Here is a 19,750-nt window from a genome sequence, read left to right on the forward strand (position 1 = left end):
GAGAGAGAGAGAGAGAGAGAGAGAGAAAGAAGGGGAGAAAGTAGGGATAAGGGAGGGGGAGGGGTAGCTAGTCGGGGGAAAGACAGCGGCAGGGAGGAGAGAAGAGAGTTAAGGGAAGGAACAGAGGGAGGGATAGGGGAGAGACCAAAAGGAAACAAGCACCAAGAGTATGATATATTTTCATAAGGCAATTCATCCCAGACGTATATATATTGCATTCTGCTTTTCAGATGGCTATTACATACTGACATAAAGAATATCGTATTCCGAGCATATCTCCGAATGGTAAACATACACACAAACCATTAAAATGCATATCTGTCAACTCTTCTTCCTACAGTACTGCCGGACACTCTGGCTCATACCGTACCTACTGGCCTAATGCGAATTATGCCGCCAGCTATACACTGAGCCATTTCCAATCAGGCCAACTGAGGCTCATCCATGGCTCATAATATCCAATTCGGTAGAGTATAGTAGATGTGCATTTTCTTCTCGATTGGGTATGTAAATCCATGTGTTCACTTTCTGCTCTGTCCAATCATTTATATTTTTTGGAGAGGGGCCGACCCCTCCACAATCACTTGTGGGAAGGAACGATTGTCACATCTCGCAATAAGGATGAGATTCTATTGTACAACATGTACTAAGATATCAAAGCCATATCTGCCTTCCTTTCACTACTGCTGACAATTTTTTCATCTAGAGAGGGGGCCAGACCTCCATGAAAAATCATGGTTGGAAAACTGTTTACAGTGGAAGAATTTCGGAATAACAAGACGAACTCAGCTGAGAAGTTTCATTCAGTTCCATCACACAGCCTTGGGGGAGCTAATACACACACACACACAGACACACACACACACACACACACACACACACACACACACATACACAGGCAGGTTGAATCTCACGCAACAGTGTACGGCGAGCTGCCGAAAATGACACCATTCCCTTTCGCAGGACTGATAGATTAAACGAAGATCAGTACTGCAATGTAAAAGCCATTTATAACCTTCCCATTGATATTGGCTTAATTGGGTTGATACTGATACACTGAAGCCAATTAAATTTGATCAGGTTTGAACTAGCAAGTCCAAGGCACATCTTCAACATGACGACTTCTGCTTTTGTGACCGTTGGATTTTTTTTTTCACCTCCCAAAAAACCTTTCGTTATGAAGGTATGAAGAAATCATTTCAGATCAGACGATATCCAGTTAAGCCATTGACTGAAATTCATCCCTCTTCGAGCCATTTCTGACGCATTTCATTCACGCCACGTTCTGTAAGGCATTTGCTGGCCATTCACCGGAACCATTCAGATTAGTTCACATAACTTCTGGCAGAGCCTATGGTATCATTTGCAAAACAAAGAACTCTTTCCTTGCAACGATCTTCGAAACACGAAGTTCTGATTTTCTACAATTATAATAAAAACATGTAAACGAGGATTACTGCGGTATGGTGGCTGACCAATACTAGGCAGGTTCTCCCAATAAGAGTATGACTACACTACATAACAGGACAAGGATGGTAAAGATGGGTTTCTCCCGCCCTCATTAAATTCATCTGCCAATCCTCTGTCCATCAACAGAGTATGCCAGGGTCCCTGTAAAGGCGACCACTATTGCCTGCTGAGTCTATGAGACATCCCGTGTTTTTGTCATTGGTAAATCTACAAATACTGCAAACGATCCCTATGTCAAAGTCATGGTAATAAACAATAAATGACCAGTGAGTGATCTAGCAAATAACTCACAATAATACTTAAATCCCTTTACACAAACCCTCTGTTTCCATCCTTTTAGCCAGTTTTTGGTAAATTTTAAAACAATCCCGCCACAGTATATCGTGTTCCCGCACCTTCCTAATTTTAATCTCCTTATCGACGGCTTTGCTGAAATCAAGAATAAGTAATATCGTATGTGATACTGTTAAACGCCCCCCCCCCCCAAGACACACACACACACAAATGCTAATAAAAATTGAAGGCAGGATCGACCCGGCATGAATCCGTGATGACTTTCGTTTAAAAGCTTAAATCTTCCTCTGTTGTTTATCATTGTTTGCTCTAACTGACCAGCATTTTTCTTATAAATGCTGTTAAGCTTTTGGGGCAATAATTCGACACAATCAAATTATTCCTCATTTTAAAAATGGGTATTTCGTTCACAGTGTTCCACACACCTGGAACTATTCCCGTCCACTCATTTGATTTAGTGCACCCTTCAGGTGACTCTAAGCTAAGCGACAAGCCGAATGGTTTCTTGTAGCTCATGGAACGATTTGTGGTAATGGGTGATACCATAAAACCTAACGGACGCCTGGAGGTCTAGTGGGTTATGGTGCTTCAGCTATATGTGCCCAATGAGAGATTAGATCAGAGAGGTGCGTGGAATTTATTGTTAGCACAATACCACCAAAGACAGGGCAACTGATCACCCTTGACTTAAAAATATGTAGAAATTAGCACAATAATTGGTATAAATACTTCAGGATTCCATTGCAACCTACCCTAACTACCATCCGACACAAAGGATTTCTGAGATCTTGGCTTAAAGGGTTCTTCATTTACTAACAACTATTTCAGTAGGGAAACTACCAATACTGTCACAGCAAATTCTATACCGGTATCTGTTCTTTGGAGGACGTGGGGTTGCTAATGGGGGGGGGGGGCAGAGATGTCGGTGGATGGAGGGCAGTGCCTTGAGTCGTTTGCGCTATGGAGATGGTTGTCGTTGGTTATTGACAGGGTAAAGGTTTCCTCACCTTAAAATCACAAAATCTATCTATTTATCTATAGCCCAACGCCTTAATCTCGCAAACGGTGGCCGCAGACAAAACGCCTCTAAGTCGCTGTCACCCACCATTTGACTACCCTCCCCCCAACTCACTCCTCCCTCCCTCATATACCTCTCAACTCCATCCCTCCACCTCATCCTCGGTCTACCCCTTCCTCTCCCTCCCTCCCTCCACCTCACCTACATACACCCTCTTAGTCAGTCTTTCATTCTCCATTCTCTCCACATGTCCAAACCACCTCAGTGTATTTCTCCTAAGCTTCTCAACTACATCCACATCCACCCCACAACGTTCCTCACTTCTTCATTTGTCAACCTGTCCCTCCATGTCACTCCACATGCTCCTCTCAAGTAACTCATTTCCACTGCTTTCACTCTTCACTTGTTCCCCTCTTGCAAGGTCCACGTCTCGCTTCCATACGTCAGCGTAGGGATCACAATACAATCATGCAGTGACTTCTTAACTTCCATACTCACCTCCCTATTTCTCATCACTGATTTCAGTGAACCAACAGCCTTCTTTCCCTGCTGTACCCTTTCACGCACTTCATCCCCCAAAGTTCCATCCTTACTCATCACACTACCCAAGTACTTGAATGCACTCACATTCTCCATATCCTCACCATCCAAGCTCACTGTACATTCTGTGACTTCATTCCTCTCAAACACCATAACTTTACTCTTGTTTACATTAACTTTCAGATTCCTCTTCCTACACGCTGTCACAAATTCTTTCACCAAACCTTGCAACTCCCATTCATCTTCACTCAACAATATTGTATCATCAGCAAACAGCAACACCGGAATCTTCCAAATCTCATCCTCATTCATTAGAGCCACCCCCACATCCACTGCCCTACCTTGCACCTCCTTTACAACCCCATCCATATATATATTTAACAGCCATGGAGACATCACACAACCCTGTTTCAGTCCCACATTGAGATCAAAGAACTCACTCAGCTCACCATCCACTCGCTCCTTAGCTCTAGCTCCTTCTTACATACTCTGCACAGCACTCAACAATTTCCCCTCCACACCATAAATTCTTAATACTTTTCACATACCTTGCCTATCTATTCTGTCGTAAGCTTTCTCCAAGTCCATGAAGGCAGCATACACTTTCTTTCCCTTCTCTGGATACTTGTCCACTAAACATCTTAGAAAAAATATCTGATCTACACACCTTTTTGCCTTCCCAAATCCCCCTTGTTCTTCTCCAACTAGCTCCTCTGTCATATGCCTAACCCTATCAATGAGTATTCTACCATATATTTTTCCAGTCACACTAAGAAAGCAAATACCTCTATGGTTACCACATAATTTCTCTCCCCTTTTCCTTTGTATAAAGGAACAATTATACCTGAATTCCAGTCCTCTGGAACCTTTCCCTCTTCCCAAGCCAATCTACACAATTTCCATATCCACTCCACAACAATCTCACCCCCATACCTCAGAATTTTACCACACACTCTACCAATTCCTGGGTCCTTTCCCATCTTTATCTTCTTCATTGCTTTCACTACTTCCGCCCTGCTGATCTCTTCCTCCCTCCTCTCATCTCTTCTTCTCCCAGCCATTCCCCAACCACTTATACTCGCACTGCTGTCACTCTCTACATTCAACAAATCCTCAAAGTACTCCTTCCATCTCCTCAATTTCTCTCTCTTCTCCACCAACAGTCTTTTATTCCCATCTTTCACTCCCCTACTATTTCCCGTTTCACACTGCCTTAATTTCTTTACCTCCATCCAAAACAATTTCTTACTCTCCCACCATTTCACACTCAGATTCCTCCAAAATTCTTCATCCACTTTCTTCATACTCTACCAGTCTCTTCACCTCCCTTCTCCTGCTCATATATTCCTCTCTCTTCTCTCTCTCATCTTTTCCCGTACCTCTACTCGCTAGCCATTCACTATATGCCTTCTTCTTTTGTTCCACAGCTCGTTCCACCATGCTGTCCCTTGCACACCCCTGGATCTCCTCCTCACTGCACAAACCTTCTCACATGCTGCGCCTATCTCTTCCGTGAATATCTTACATACGTCTTCCACCCCTTCCATCTGCTCTAACTCATACCTTCCCAATCTTTCTTCCACTGTGCTCTTATACTCTGCCATTTTCTCACTATCTTGCCACTTCCCTACTCTTCTCACAGGAGCTGTTTCCTCCTGTCTTCCCCTTTGTCTCTTCAACCATTTTCTTTGCAGCTTTACCTTGGCCATCACTAAGCGATGGTCAGAGACTCAATTCCCCCACCCTCTCCACACTCTTCCATCCAACACTTGTCTTCTCATTCGTTCATCCACACACACGTAGTCTATCATTGCCTTTCGTTCAACAAGTTCACCATCCATCCTCCTCATTACTCTCCATGTATACCTGTGGATCATCTTATGCCAAAAGTAGGTGTTAGCTATTGCCAACCCCTTACCAGCACAGATGTCCACCAAAGCACTACCATTCCCATCTACTTCAGGTGGCACACCCCACTGACCAACCACTCCATCCACTCATACATTCCCAACTTTGCCATTCATGTCTCCAATCAAAAGCACTCTCTCGCTCCTCTCAAATTTGTCCATAACATGCTTCTACACTCACCCAAAACTCATCTTTCACTCTTGCCACTCGGTCCTCTGTCGGCGTATACGCACATACAATCGCCCACGCTTGTATACCTACTTTCATTCTCACCCATACAATCCTTGCACCCACTGTTCCATACTCTCTTATATTCTCCTTCCACTTCTTGCATGTTATCAGAGATACTCCCTCTCATGCCCTCTCATTCTCATTAACTCCCACACATATACCTAAACCATATTCCCACTCTCTCACCCTTTCACCTTACCATTTAGTTTCAGTCAATCCACATATATCCACTCTTGCATCCTCAAGCACCTGAACAATCTCTCTCTCTTTCACTTCATCATTCACTCCTCTCACATTCCATGACCCCACCCTTAGAATGTCCTTTGTCCGTTCCTTAGTCATCAACACATGGTCCATCCTGGTCTGAGGTGCTTTACTTGTGTGTTTAATTAGTTCTTTTTACGGGGTAGGGCACTAACCCACCACCAACCCTTTTAGTCGCCTCATATGACAAGCAGGGATACTGGGGGAGTATTCTTGAAACCCCCCTACCCCCAGGGGGAAAAAGCACAAAAGATACATTAAAATGACAACTAGAACTCCAGAAGTATGATGCGGACAGTCACTAGTCTTCACTTACTGTTCCAGATGGAGGTCCTTGACTAACGGGCACTAAGACATGAACAGGACACCTGAGTAGCATTCATAGGTCATGGCAGGATACAGTCTGTAGTATTTTAGTGGAAAATGGCCCAAATTCACCCTTCAGATTCCTTGTGCAGGTCAGATTGAAATCTCCATTAGACACGGCCAACTTATTTCGTTCACTCATAATACTGATATGGCTTTATCTCCCACGCCTTTCCACTGTGCATAAAGGATTTTGATTTTTTTCTAACATCAATAATAGCCCATGCCAGGACACATAACTTGGGCCCTTCAGATTCCTTTTCCAGTCTCCGTTTCTCATGGAATCGTCGCGAGACTCTGAGGCGGAATAAAAATACTTGCAAAAACAACTGTCTCCACATACGTAGTAGGTGGAGACTAATAGCAGGAAGAAGAAAGGAAGTAATATTCACACTGATATAATACCTGGCCGCTTGTGGTGCAGTCAGTAAAAACATAAGACAATAAATATAGCATAATTATCAGATAAGGCTTAAGGGAATCTGTGTAAAACAGTTATTTTTATTAAATTATTTCCTTCAGAGAAATCTGATAATTCTGGCATACACTAAGAGGATATCCCCATCCCACTTTTCCTGCTACTTCCTTCTGGTCCCAGAGTGTGTTGTAATATTTTCACTCACCTTTCTCTACGAAAGTATTGAAGATGTATTGTGTTGCCCTGATGCTCTGCCTAGAATGTGGGACGGATTGGTAAGCAAACTCAAACATGTTTTTCTCAGGGTGCCACTGCGTCCCGTAGATGGGCAGCCGCTTGTGTTCCACGGTGGAGATGTACTCAAGCCCATGCCGATCGAACGAAGTCGACACCAATGTTAAGTTCTTGTCTATACCAAGTTCAGCAAAAGTCTGCAAGATAAGGATGGCTCATTGCTATAATACAGAGACATTGCTTAGTAGCTGGTAATGACGTCTGTGCCGTAGTGTGTTTCTGCGTGATACCGTAAATTTCAAATAAGGGAGATTTAATATACTTAATACCCGCATGCAGTTTCGCTGGTACTGATCTGAGATTAAGTAATGGACTGAATTACTGAATATGGATATGGCACCTGGACCTTATCTTTTCATTCGCTTTCATATGAAAAGTACGAAAGTTTGCAGGCTTTCAGGTTTGAGTTTTTTCATTTTTTTAAATTAATATAATAACGACTGTGACAGATACTGGCTGAAAGTGTTCTAAACATAATGTGGTAACTGTAGTCATAAAAACACGAAAGTGGAAGCAGAGATGTAGTTTAAGAGAACTAAATACTGTAGCAAGATCATGGAGATCTGGAGAGAAAAAAAAAAACCTGAGGACATGAGTGGATGCACTGATAAAACAGATTGTATATCAGTGTATGATATACTGATATGAAAAATGTTTGTGAGGTACATCAATCAAATGAATGACAAGAAATGTGATGTCAGAACAAAGTCGAGAATGAAAAGTGAAAATGAGTGAATGGTACAATACGAGTATATGCGCAAGGAGATGTGTATAAGAAATGGCTAAGGACGAGACATTCAAATTCCTTCTGTTCTGAAAACTGAGATCACTCCAGATAAACACCGTGCATCTGGTTCAGTAATCTATGTAATAAATTTTGTAACTGCATGTCTGTTAGTGGGGACAGAAAGCCAAGCGTGATGGAGATGCAGGTAAGTATTAGTGTGTTCATCATGGTCACTAACATCCCATAATACTGTCATCACAGAATAAGTGTCATACTCTTGGTACACGAAGGCGTGTCGCCATTTTTGCGTGTACAATACCTTCTGGGATTTAGAGAGCTGAATATCAATTACTTTCCTCGATATACACATAAATGTAAGAGGGAAGTGACCAACCTGTGGCGTAGCACAATAATGGTGGAAATTGCTGGTGCTGTTGGTTGTGGTGAAAGTTTGTATAATATCTTCTGGAGCGTTGCCAAACAGATCGGTCTGCTCATACCCTGCACGAAAACAAGGGAGAACAGTGTTCAGTAAGCATCCAATAATGACGCAACACTCACAAATGCAGCCCTGTCACAGAAAACGCGCACGCATGCAAACACACACACACACACACACACACACACACACACACACAAATATCTATGTATACTGTATCTATCCACACACACACACACACACAAATATCTATGTATACTGTATCTATCCACACACACACACACACACACACACACACATATATATATATATATATATATATATATATATATATATATATATATATATATATATATATATATATATATATATATATAATTATAATGAATGGAGGAAGGAAAAACAAAGGGATAAAAAATAAATCCATGTGCCTAAAAGCATCCTTCATTCATAAAATATTTATAACAACTGGATTTGAAATGAAGTGGATGAAATGTTTGAGGGAAACAACTCCCAGGAAGTGAATTCCAGAGAGTAGTAGTTCTGGGGATAAATGAATTTTGATAAGCAGAGGTTCTGCATTGTGGGGGAGAGAGTGTGAATTCATGGGCACTCCCAGCTGCCCGAGTATTTCGGGAGAAAATGTGAAGGGGAGGAACAATTGAAGCCAGTTCGTCTGAACACTTACGGTAAAAGTATCTATAAAACAATGCTAAAGAAGCAACATCTCTACGTACTGATAATGGAAGAAGGTCTTGCGTGATGGCAGGATTATTGATTAATCTAATGGCTTTATTTTGAATTTTGTCCAACTGCCTCAATGCAATCACTCCACATCCACTCCACAGTGGTGAACAGTATTCGATCTGAGAACGCACATGACTTTTGTATATTGTGGCCATCTGCTCATCAGTGTAGAACTCACGAACTCTGTCCATAAGTCCCAATTTTTTGGAAGCATTTTTAGCAAAGGATTTAATATAAGCTGTCCAGCTTAGGTTGGAGTTTAGAGTAACACCTAGGATATCAATTGTAGTGGATATGGGAATATTGACATCATTTGAAATTATATGAGAGTCTGAGGGATTCTTTCTGTTGGAAAAATTAATGTATTTAGTTTTTTGACTCTGTCTTCTTAGTATAACAGCAAAATTGTATGGTAGGATACTTATTGACAGAGTTAGAGAAAGAACAGAGGAATTAGTTGGAGAAGAACAGGGAGCCTTTAGGAAGGGAAGAGGTTGTGTAGATCAGGTATTCATTCTTAGATTTTTAGTGGAAAAGTTTCTAGAGAAGGGAAAGAAGTTGTATGCGGCTTTCATGGATTTTGAGAAAGCATATAACAGGGTGGATAGACAAGGATTGTGGAAAGTATTAAGAATATATGGAGTAGATGGGAAGTTGTTGAATGCTGTGAAGAGTATGCATGATGGTGCTAAGGCTGCAGTGCGTGTGGATGGTGATCTGAGTGAATTTTTCTCTTTGAAGGTTGGGTTGAAACAGGTATGTCATCTCTCCATGGTTGTTCAATCTGTACATGGATGGGGTAATAAAAGAGGTACAAGGTAGGGTAGTGGATGTTGGAGTGGCCCTGATGAGAGAGGATAGTGTTTGGAAACTCCCTGTACTGTTGTTTGCAGATGATACTGTGTCGTTGAGTGAAGACGAAGGAGAGTTGCAAGGCTTCGTGGATGAGTTTGGGAGAGTGTGTAAGAAACGGAATCTAAAGGTGAATGTAGGGAAGAGTAAAGTGATGGTCTTTGAGAGAGGAGAAGTCAGTGAATGTACAGTGAGGTTGGATGGTGAGGAATTGGAAAATGTGAGTACGTTTAAGTACTTGGGTATTGTGATGAGTAAGGATGGAGATTTGGAGGTTGAAGTGCTTGAAAGGGTACAGCAGGGAAGAAAGGTTGCTGGTTCCTTGAAAGCAATGATAAGAAGCAGGGAAGTGAACATGGAAGTGAAAAAGTTACTACATGACAGTATTGTGATACCAACTCTATCGTATGGAAGTGAAGCTTGGACGTTGCTGGAAGGACACAAGTCAAGAGTGATAGCAGTGGAAATGAGTTATTTAAGAGGAGCCTGTGGAGTCACATGGAGAGACAGGCTGACAAATGAGGATATAAGGGAGCGTTGTGGTGTGGATGTGGATGTGATAGGAAGCGTTAGGAGGAATGGACTGAGGTGGTTTGGCCATGTGGAGAGGATGGAGGGTGAAAGACTGAAGAAGAGAGTGTATGTGAGTGAGGTGGAGGAGGGAAGAAGGAGGGGGAGGCCGAGGATGAGATGAAGGGATGGGGTGGAAGGGTATATGAGAGAGGGGTGAGTTGGGAGCGGGGCAGCGAAATGGAGGGGGACAGGGTGACCTGGAGGCGATTTGTTTGTGGCCACCCCGAACGGGATTGAGGTGTCTGGCAATAGATAGATAGATAGTTTTCTGATATTTTTTATTATTTATTTGTTTTTCCTTCCTCTGTTCTGTTAAAAAAATAAATAAATGAGACCAGATTTGTTTGTCCTCATTGATTAATTTTAGAAAGGTCTTGGTTCAGAGAAATTGCTGTGTTTATTTGGGAATTTATAATATCATCAGGACCAGTAGCTTTGTCTGCTGAGAGATTCTGTAATACAGCTTGTACATACCTAGTGTGAATCATGAAAGGAGGTATTTGAGGGGAATCAAAATCAAGTACAGGAATATTGTAATTTTCTGTACTTAGGTTTGAGTTTGCTGAAAAAATGTCAACAAGAAGTTTGGCTTTTCCACGTGGGTCACTTACTAGATTTCCACTGGGGGACTGTAAAGGTGGAATGGAAGAGGAGGTAGTGAAGTTAGTTTTGATTGAATTAAGGGTTGACCAGAATATTTTGTTATCATTTGGGTTGTTTAGTAGTTTGTTAGCTTGTCTATGCAGAAAGCTTAGAAAGATTGATGATAGCTTTAGCATGGTTTCTGATATTTCTATAATAGTCAAAGGCTTCTTTGGTTTTGGTCTTCGTATAAGTGTTATATGCTATTGTTTTATGTTCTGTTACTCTAGCACAATTGTGGTCAAACCATTTAGGAGAATTACATCTTTTTCTGTAACTATGATGGGAATGAATGTTTCCATGCCGACTTTAATGAAATCATGTATGTGGCCCAATGTGGAATTTGCATCTTGGGAGAAAAAGGAGGTCCAAGGAGCATCCATGAGAAAATTATGGAGTCTCTCCCAGTCTGCCCTGTCATTGTGCCACCTAGTCACCACGACCTGGGTGTGGTAGGTGTTAAACTGGTGGCTGGAATCAGACAATGATCCGAGGATCCGAGGGGGGACTTCACTTCGACATTATAATTATCTGAATTGGTTGTTAGAAACAAGTCCAATTGGTGGGGATTTTGATCGGGGTTGTCTGGTACACGGGTGGGTTGACTGACTAACTGGGTGAGATTAAATGAGTCCGCAAATAGCTCACATTCAAGACCAGAGTCATCAGTTCTGGCTGAACAAGTGAGCTATTCAACATTATGGACATTAAAATCACCCAGAATAGTAATTTCTGATGCAGTATTAATGTTGAGGACACTTAGTTGTGAAGACAGAGAATCAAATAAATTTGGCTCTGGAGGGACATTAGGAGAACGATAAACACAACAGAAATACTTAATTTTACCAAAAGAATTTAATTTGTATATGGAATAGTCGAAATAAGGACAATTAAATTTAGTAATCTCCTCCAGGGCAATTTCTGATTTAGCAAGGCAATATACACCTCCTTTGGGTCTGAAATTTTGAATGAAGATGTAACCAGGAAAATTAAATCTACCTAAATCAGAGGTGGAGCTTCCCTGTGTCTCTGTCAGAAATAGCAGATCAGGGGATTCAAACTGGAGGTAATTTTGAACAGGGTTGATATTGGAGTGAAGTCCCCTAATATTGCAAAAGAAAATATTACTGCACTGACGAGCAGATTTAGGGCGCCGCAACACTGGAGGTGGTACAGTCGGTTGATGACGACCGGGAGGGCCCTGTGCAGACAACCCAGCCCTGCCGGTGGTGGTCACCCGAAAAACCACCGCACTAATTCCCAGTATAGCAGCAGCCATGGTTCATTTTATGGGGGTGAGAGAAGGGATGTGTTGTGGAATGTGTATGATATGTAATGACAAGATTGGTGCTTTATGGAGAGAGGATAGCTGGTTTAAGGCAATGTGATACAATGTGGATGTGTGTGTTGTGTAAAGAGGGCAGCCTGATGCCCTCTAATGTTTCAGGCAGAAAGATGTGTAACCAGCTACCAAGGCCTAGGAGAGAAAATGGAATCCAGGCTATTCCCTGAGTCTCCAGTTACCTTGACGGTAGTGCTTCCCTGGGCTGGGATGCCTACCCTTACTACATACAAATATATATACAGGTATACCCTATATATATATATATATATATATATATATATATATATATATATATATATATATATATATATATATACATATCTATGAATGTGATGTGGTGTGTGGAAGGAAGAGAAGACGGAGGGGGGTGCAAGGAACAGCGTGGTGGACTGAAGAGGTGAAACAGGCTGTGGTACAAAAGAAGAAAGCATACAATGAATGGATGAGAAAAAGGGGCGTGGAAGAAGTTGAGAGGCGGAAGAGAGAGTTATATGTAGAAAGAAAGAGAGAGGTGAAAAGAGTAGTAAGAGAGAGTAAGAAGAGAGTGGATGAGGAATTTGGAAGGAATTTGAGTGTAAAGTGGAGGGACTGTAAGAAAATGTACTGGAAAGAGGTGAAAAGAGTAAGACAGGGTGGAAGTTAAGTTAGCAGGGGAGTGAAAGATAAAAATGGTAGATTACTAGTGGAGAAGGGAGAAAAAGTGAGCAGATGGAGAGAACACTTTAAAGAATTGTTGAACATAGAGGATGGAAGTAATGCGAGTATAAGTGGCTGGGGAATGGCTGGGAGAAGGAGGGAGGTGAGAAGACAGGAAGAAATCAGTAGGACAGAAGTTGTGGAAGCAATGAAGAAAGTTAAATCGGGGAAAGCCCCAGGAAGTCATGGAGTGTGTGGTGAAATGCTGAAGCATGGGGGAGAGATAGTAGTAGAATGGATGTGGAAGATGTGCAGATTGGCCTGGGAGGAATGTAGAGTCCCGGAGGATTGGAAGTCAGGTATAATTATTCCCTTGTACAAAGGAAAAGGGGAAAAAGAAGTGTGTGGTAATCATAGGGGCATTTGTCTTCTTAGTATAATAGGAAAAGTGTAAGGTAGGATACTTATTGACAGAGTTAGAAAAAGAACAGAGAAATTAGTTGGAGAAGAACAGGGAGGCTTTAGGAAGGGAAGAGGTTGTGCAGATCAGATATTCATTCTTAGAAATTTATGGAAAAGTTTCTACAGAAGGGAAAGAAGTTGTATGCGGCTTTCATCGATTTGGAGAAAGCACATGACAGGGTGGATAGACAAGGATTGTAGAAAGTGTTAAGAATATATGGAGTAGATGGGAAGTTGTTGAATGCTGTGAAGAGTATATACGATGGTGCGAATGCTGCAGTGCGTATGGATGGTGAACTAAGTGAATTTTTCTCTTTGAAAGTTGGGTTGAAACAGGGATGTGTCATATCTTCATGGTTGTTCAATCTGTACATGGATGAGGTAATAAAAGAGGCACAAGGTAGGGTAGTGGATGTTGGAGTGGCCCTGGTGAGAGAGGATAGTGTTTGGAAACTCCCTGTACTGTTGTTTGCAGATGATACTGTGTTGTTGAGTGAAGACGAAGGGGAGCTGCAAGACTTGGTGGATGAGTTTGGGAGAGTGTGTAAGAAATGGAATCTCAAGGTGAATGTAGGGAAGAGTAAAGTGATGGTCTTTGAGAGATGTGAAATCAGTGAATGTACAGCGAGGTTGGATGGTGAGGAATTGGAAAATGTGAGTACGTTTAAGTACTTGGGTAGTGTGATGAGTAAGGATGGAGGTTTGGAGGGTGAAGTGCTTGAAAGGGTAAACAGGGAAGAAAGGTTGCTGGTTCTTTGAAAGCAGTAATAAGAAACAGGGAAGTGAGCATGGAAGTGAAAAAGTTACTACATGAGATTATTGTGATACCAACTCTAACATATGGAAGTGAAGCTTGGACGTTGTTGGAAGGACACAAGTCAAAAGTGAGAGCAGTGGAAATGAGTTATTTAAGAGGAGCCTGTGGAGTCACATGGAGAGACAGGCTGACGAATGAGGATATAAAGTAGCGTTGTGGTGTGGATGTGGATGTGATAGGAAGCGTTATGAGGAACACACTGAGGTGGTTTGGCCATGTGGAGAGGATGGAGGGTGAAAGACTGACGAAGAGAGTGTATGTGAGTGAGGTGGAGGGGGGAAGAGGGAGGGGGAGGCCGAGGATGAGATGGAGGGAGGGGGCGGAGAGGAATATGAGACAGGGGGTTGTGAGTCGGGAGCAGGGCAGTGAAATGGTGGGGGACAGGGCGACTTGGAGGCGATATGTTTGTGGCCACCCCAAACGGGATTGAGGCGTCAGGCAATAGATATATATATATATATATATATATATATAGATATATATATATATATATATATATATAAAATCATCATCAGCCGTTGAGGTCCACTGCAGGACCGGCCTATCCCTACCTAAACAGGGATGATACAGCCAATGTATCTCTACACATTGGCTTAGGCTGTCTGGTAGAGACTGTATGTAGGGTGAGAAGTGCTTGTGAGTGTGATTGTAGTGTTGTGGTGGCTTTGAATGTGTGTGTAGTCTGTGAACCAAGTGTAATCGGCCCGCCTGAAGCCGACTGGGTGCAACTATACTAGTATACGACACTGGTTCAACCATAGCATCCCTTGTGTCCGCCAAAGTAGCACGTGGCTTGGTGAACGCTACGTAAAGTTTTTACAACTCTGGCGGGAGGCAAACGCTCACACACCAGCGTGCGAAATGCATACTCTACCACTGTACCATAGAGGCTCCATATATATATATATATATATATATGGATGTGATAGGAAGCGTTAGGAGGAGTACAGTGATGTGGTTTGGCCATGTGGAGAGGATGGAGGGTGAAAGACTGATAAAGAGAGTGTATGTGAGTGAAGTGGAGGGGGGGAGAGGGAGGGGGAGGCCGAGGATGAGATGAAGGGATGGGGTGGAGAGGTATATGAGAGAGGGGTGTGTGAGTTGGGAGCAGGGGAGTATAATGGCGAGGGACAGGGCGACGTGGAGGCGATTTGTTTGTGGGCACCCCGAATGGGATTGAGGCGTCTAGCAATATATATATATATATATATATATATATATATATATATATATATATCCCATCACGTCCTGACCACTTTCGCACCTTCGACACCCTCCAGTCCCGATCATTTTTGGAATTTTTTTGGGGGGGGCTAAAACCTCCGCTTTTGGTGAGAAACATCGAAAATTCATAGAGATATCGCTTACCTGAGGTTTAAAATACTCGAGACAGGTAGGAGTACCTCCTTACCTTACAGGGTTTTCCATCAGGGTGGCTGCAAAGAAAACGATTTCTATGGGAGGATAACTATTCCACGCCACTCCTTAACGGTATTTATTTATTTATTTGGTACGAATTTATATGTAGTACGAGAGGATATTGGTTTTCAAATAGTAATATAGGCATTATAAGCATTGTTTCACTCACTAACTAATCACCATTCCTGACCTTCTTTTGCCACATTACCTGATCATCATTTCTGACTGTTTCTTCCTAGTCTAATGGTATGTAAACTTTGTCCTCCACATTGTCATCGACTGGGGAATCACTCTGGCCCTGAATGTCTTTATTGGCCAGGTCACTGGTAAAAGGCGAATTGCCGAGACAATGGCGTGCGGGGGGGGGGTAGGTTATGCGGTGTAAGGCATTGTCCCTGCTTGACATCTTGTAGAGCAATAGAGGAAGGTGTCCCATGTATACATACGAAAAATCATGCACGAAAATTGAAAACTGTGCAAATTAGGGACCTTGCAATTGCAAAACGTACCAGTACATCGACGGAACAGGCAAACGCAAAATGTTGCAATGTACCCATACGTCGATGGCACGTCTCGGGATATATATATATATATATATATATACTCCCACAGTATCCCTGCTTGTTGTACAAGGCGACCAAAAGGTTTGGTGGAGGGTTACTGCCCCTCCCCGGAAAACAACTGACTAAAAAGACGAACAAGAAGCCTCGGACATGGACTGACCAAAGGATGACGACAACGGACCGGACAAAGGACATGGACAAGAAGCCTCGGACATGGACTGACCAAAGGATGACGACAACGGACCGGACAAAGGACATGGTAATTGCAACATGGAATGTAAGAGGTGCGAATGATGAGGTGAAAGAGAGAGAGATTGTCCAGGTGTTTAAGGGTGTGAAAGATGATGTACGTGGAGTAACTGAAACTAAATGGAGAGGTGAGAGTGTGAGAGAATGGGAGTATGGATGGGGTATATGTGCATGAGTAGGTGAGAATGAGAGGGCAAAGGAAGAAGTGTGTATAGTTGAGAGTAAAAGATGAAAGAAGAACATAAGAGAGTATCGATCAGTTGGGTCAAGGATTGCGTGGGTAAGACTGAAAGTTGGAATACAAATGTGGGCGATTGTATGCGTGTATGCACCAACGCAAGATCGTGCAAGCAGAGTGAAAGAAGAGTTCTGGACAAATGTGGAAGTGTGTATGGAAAAGTTTCGATGGAATAAGAGAGTGTTTTTGATCGGTGATATGAATGGTAAAGTAGGGAATGTGAAGGTGGATGGAACTGGTGGTGAGTGGGGTGTGCCTGCTGAGATAGATGAGAATGGCAGTGAGTTAGTGTACATTTGTACTAAGAGGGGGTTGGTGATAGCCAATACCCTCTTCAGGCCTACAATGATCAACAGGTATACATGGCGAGTGATGAGAAGGGTGGGTGGTGAACTGAATGAAAGGAAGGCAATGGTTGATTATGTGTGTGTGGATGAAAGGATGCGAAGATGTGTAATGGATGCAAGAGCTTATAGAGGTTGGGGGAGAGGACTTTCTGACCACTATTTGGTGGTGGCCAGAATCAAGATCCAAATAAAACGGAGAAATAGAGGAAGAGAAGGACGGGAAGAAGGAGTATTTGCAAGGAGAGTGGAAAGGTTACAAGAGGATAAGAAAAAGGCAGAATGTAAGAGAGAAGTTAGGAACGATTGGGCAAATATGAATTGGAGCAGATGGGGGACGTGGAAGGTGTGTGCAGGATATTCACAGAAGAAATATGTGCAGCATGTAATGTGATGTGTGGGATGATGAGAAGACAGCGTGGTGGAATGAAGAGGTGAGACAGGCTGTGGCACAAAAGAAGAAAACATACAATGAATGGATGAGAAATAGGGGTGTGGAAGAAGTTGCGAGGCAGAAGAGAGAGTTATATGTAGAAAGAAAGAGGTGAAATGATGTGTGAGAGAGATTAGGAAGAGAGTGGATGAGGAATTTCGAAGGAATTTGAGTGTAAAGTGGAGGGACTGTAAGAAAATATTCTGGAAAGAGGTGAAGAGAGTAAGACAGGGTGGAAGTGAAGTTAGCAGGGGAAAGATAAACATGGTAGATTACTAGTGGAGAAGGAAGAAAAAGTGAGCAGATGGATAGAACACTTTAACCCCTCACGTCCCGAGGTTGTCCGCACCTCCGACATCCCCCAGTCCCGAAGTATTTTCAAAAAAATTTTTTTTGGCTAAAACCTCCGCTTTTGGTGAGAAACATCAAAATTTCATAGAGAAATCGCTCACCTGAGGTTTAAAGTACTCAATCCAGGTAGAATTTCCTCCTTACCTGACTGGGTTTTCTAACATGCTGGCACCAAAGAAAACGAGTTCTATGGGAGGGTAACTATTTTATCCACTCATAAACGGTATTTATTTATTTACTTGGTACGAATTTATATGTAGTATGAGAGTATATTGGTTTCCAAGCAGTAATATAGGCATTATAAGCATTGTTTCACTCACTAACTAATCACCATTCCTGACCTTCTTTTGCCACATTACCTGATGATTATTTCTGACTGTTTCTTCCTCTAATCCTATGTAAACCTTGTCCTCCACATTGTCATCGATTGGGGAATCACTCTGGCCCTGAATGTCTTTATTGGCCAGGTCACTGGTAACAGGTGAATTGCCGAGACAATGGCGTGAGGGGGGGAGGTTATGCGGTGTAAGGCATTGTCCCTGCTTGGCATCTTGTAGAGGAATAGAGGAAGGTGTCCCGTGTATACATATGAAAAATCACGCACAAAAATTGAAAATTGTGCAAATTAGGGACCTTGCAATTGCACGACATACCAGTACGTCGCCGGGACTGGCAAATGCTTATTGTTGCAACGTACCCATACGTCGACGGGACGGGGCGGGTTAAGGAATTGTTGGACATAGAGGATGGAAGTAATGCAAATATAAATGGCTGGGGAATGGCTGGGAGGAGCGAGGTGAGAAGACAGGAAGAAATCAGTAGGATAGAAATTGTGAAAACAATGAAGAAAGTTACATTGGGGAAAGCCCAAGAAATTGATGGAGTGTGTGGTGAAATGCTGAAGCATGGGGGATAGATAGTAGTAGAATGGATGTGGAAGACGTGCAGATTGGCCTGGGAGGAAGGTAGAGTCCTGGAGGATTGGAAGTCAGGTACAATTATTCCCTTGTACAAAGGAAAAGGGAAAAAAGAAGTGTGTGGTAATCATAGGGGCATTTGTCTTCCTAGTATAATATGAAAAGTGTATGTTAGGATACTTATTGACAGAGTTAGAGAAAGAACAGAGGAATTAGTTGGAGAACAACAGGGAGGCTTTAGGAAGGGAAGAGGTTGTGTAGATCAGATATTCATTCTTAGATCTTTAGTAGAAAAGTTTCTAGAGAAGGGAAAGAAGTTGTATGCGGCTTTCATGGATTTAGAGAAAGCATATGACAAGGTGGATAGACAAGGATTGTGGAAGGTATTAAGAATATATGGAGTAGATGGGAAGTTGTTGAATGCTGTGAAGAGTATGCATGATGGTGCTAAGGCTGCAGTGCGTGTGGATGGTGAACTGAGTGAATTTTTCTCTTTGAAGGTTGGGTTGAAACAGGGATGAGTCATGTCTCCATGGTTGTTCAATCTGTACATGGATGGGGTTATAAAAGAGGTACAAGGTAGGGTAGTGGATGTTGGAGTGGCCCAGGTGAGAGAGGGTAGTGTTTGGAAACTCCCTGTACTGTTGTTTGCAGATGATACTGTGTTGTTGAGTGAAGACGAAGGGGAGCTGCAAGGCTTGGTGGATGAGTTTGGGAGAGTGTGTAAGAAACGGAATCTAAAGGTGAATGTAGGGAAGAATAAAGTGATGGTCTTTGAGAGAGAGGAAATCAGTGAATGTACAGGGGGGTTAGATGGTGAGGAATTGGCAGATGTGAGTACTTTTAAGTACTTCGGTATTGTGATGAGTAAGGATGAAGGTTTGAAGGGTGAAGTGCTTGAAACTGTACAGCGCGGAAGAAAGGTTGCTGGTTCCTTGAAAGCAGTGATAAGAAACAGGGAAGTGAGCATGGAATTGAAAAAGTTACCACATGACAATATTGTGATATCAGCTGTAACGTATGGAAATGAAGCTTGGACGTTCTTGGAAGGACACAAGTCAGGAGTGAGAGCAGTGGAAATGAGTTATTTAAGAGGTGCCTGTGAAATCACATGGAGAGACAGGCTGACAAATGAGGATATAAAGAAGCGTTGTGGTGTGGATATGGATGTTATAGGAAACGTTAGGAGGAAT

The 19,750-nt window shown here is 42.5% G+C and overlaps 1 protein-coding gene across 1 annotated transcript in view; it reads right to left on the minus strand.

The window, feature by feature from the left end:
- LOC145394427 (gamma-glutamyl hydrolase A-like) overlaps window positions 1–19,750 on the minus strand; it is a 235,196-nt gene that overhangs the window by 24,686 nt on the left and 190,760 nt on the right. The window contains exons 5-6 of the mRNA XM_080268293.1: window positions 7,925–8,031; window positions 6,715–6,940 (exon numbers count right to left, since the gene is read on the minus strand). Of these exons, the coding sequence (XP_080124419.1) occupies window positions 6,715–6,940; window positions 7,925–8,031 (333 nt within the window). The remainder of the gene's footprint in view (window positions 1–6,714; window positions 6,941–7,924; window positions 8,032–19,750) is intronic.

The sequence above is a fragment of the Coenobita brevimanus genome, chromosome 27 (genome assembly GCF_032717465.1).
Source record: "Coenobita brevimanus isolate Jiangsu-jjx chromosome 27, ASM3271746v2, whole genome shotgun sequence".
NCBI classification, from domain to species: domain Eukaryota; kingdom Metazoa; phylum Arthropoda; class Malacostraca; order Decapoda; family Coenobitidae; genus Coenobita; species Coenobita brevimanus.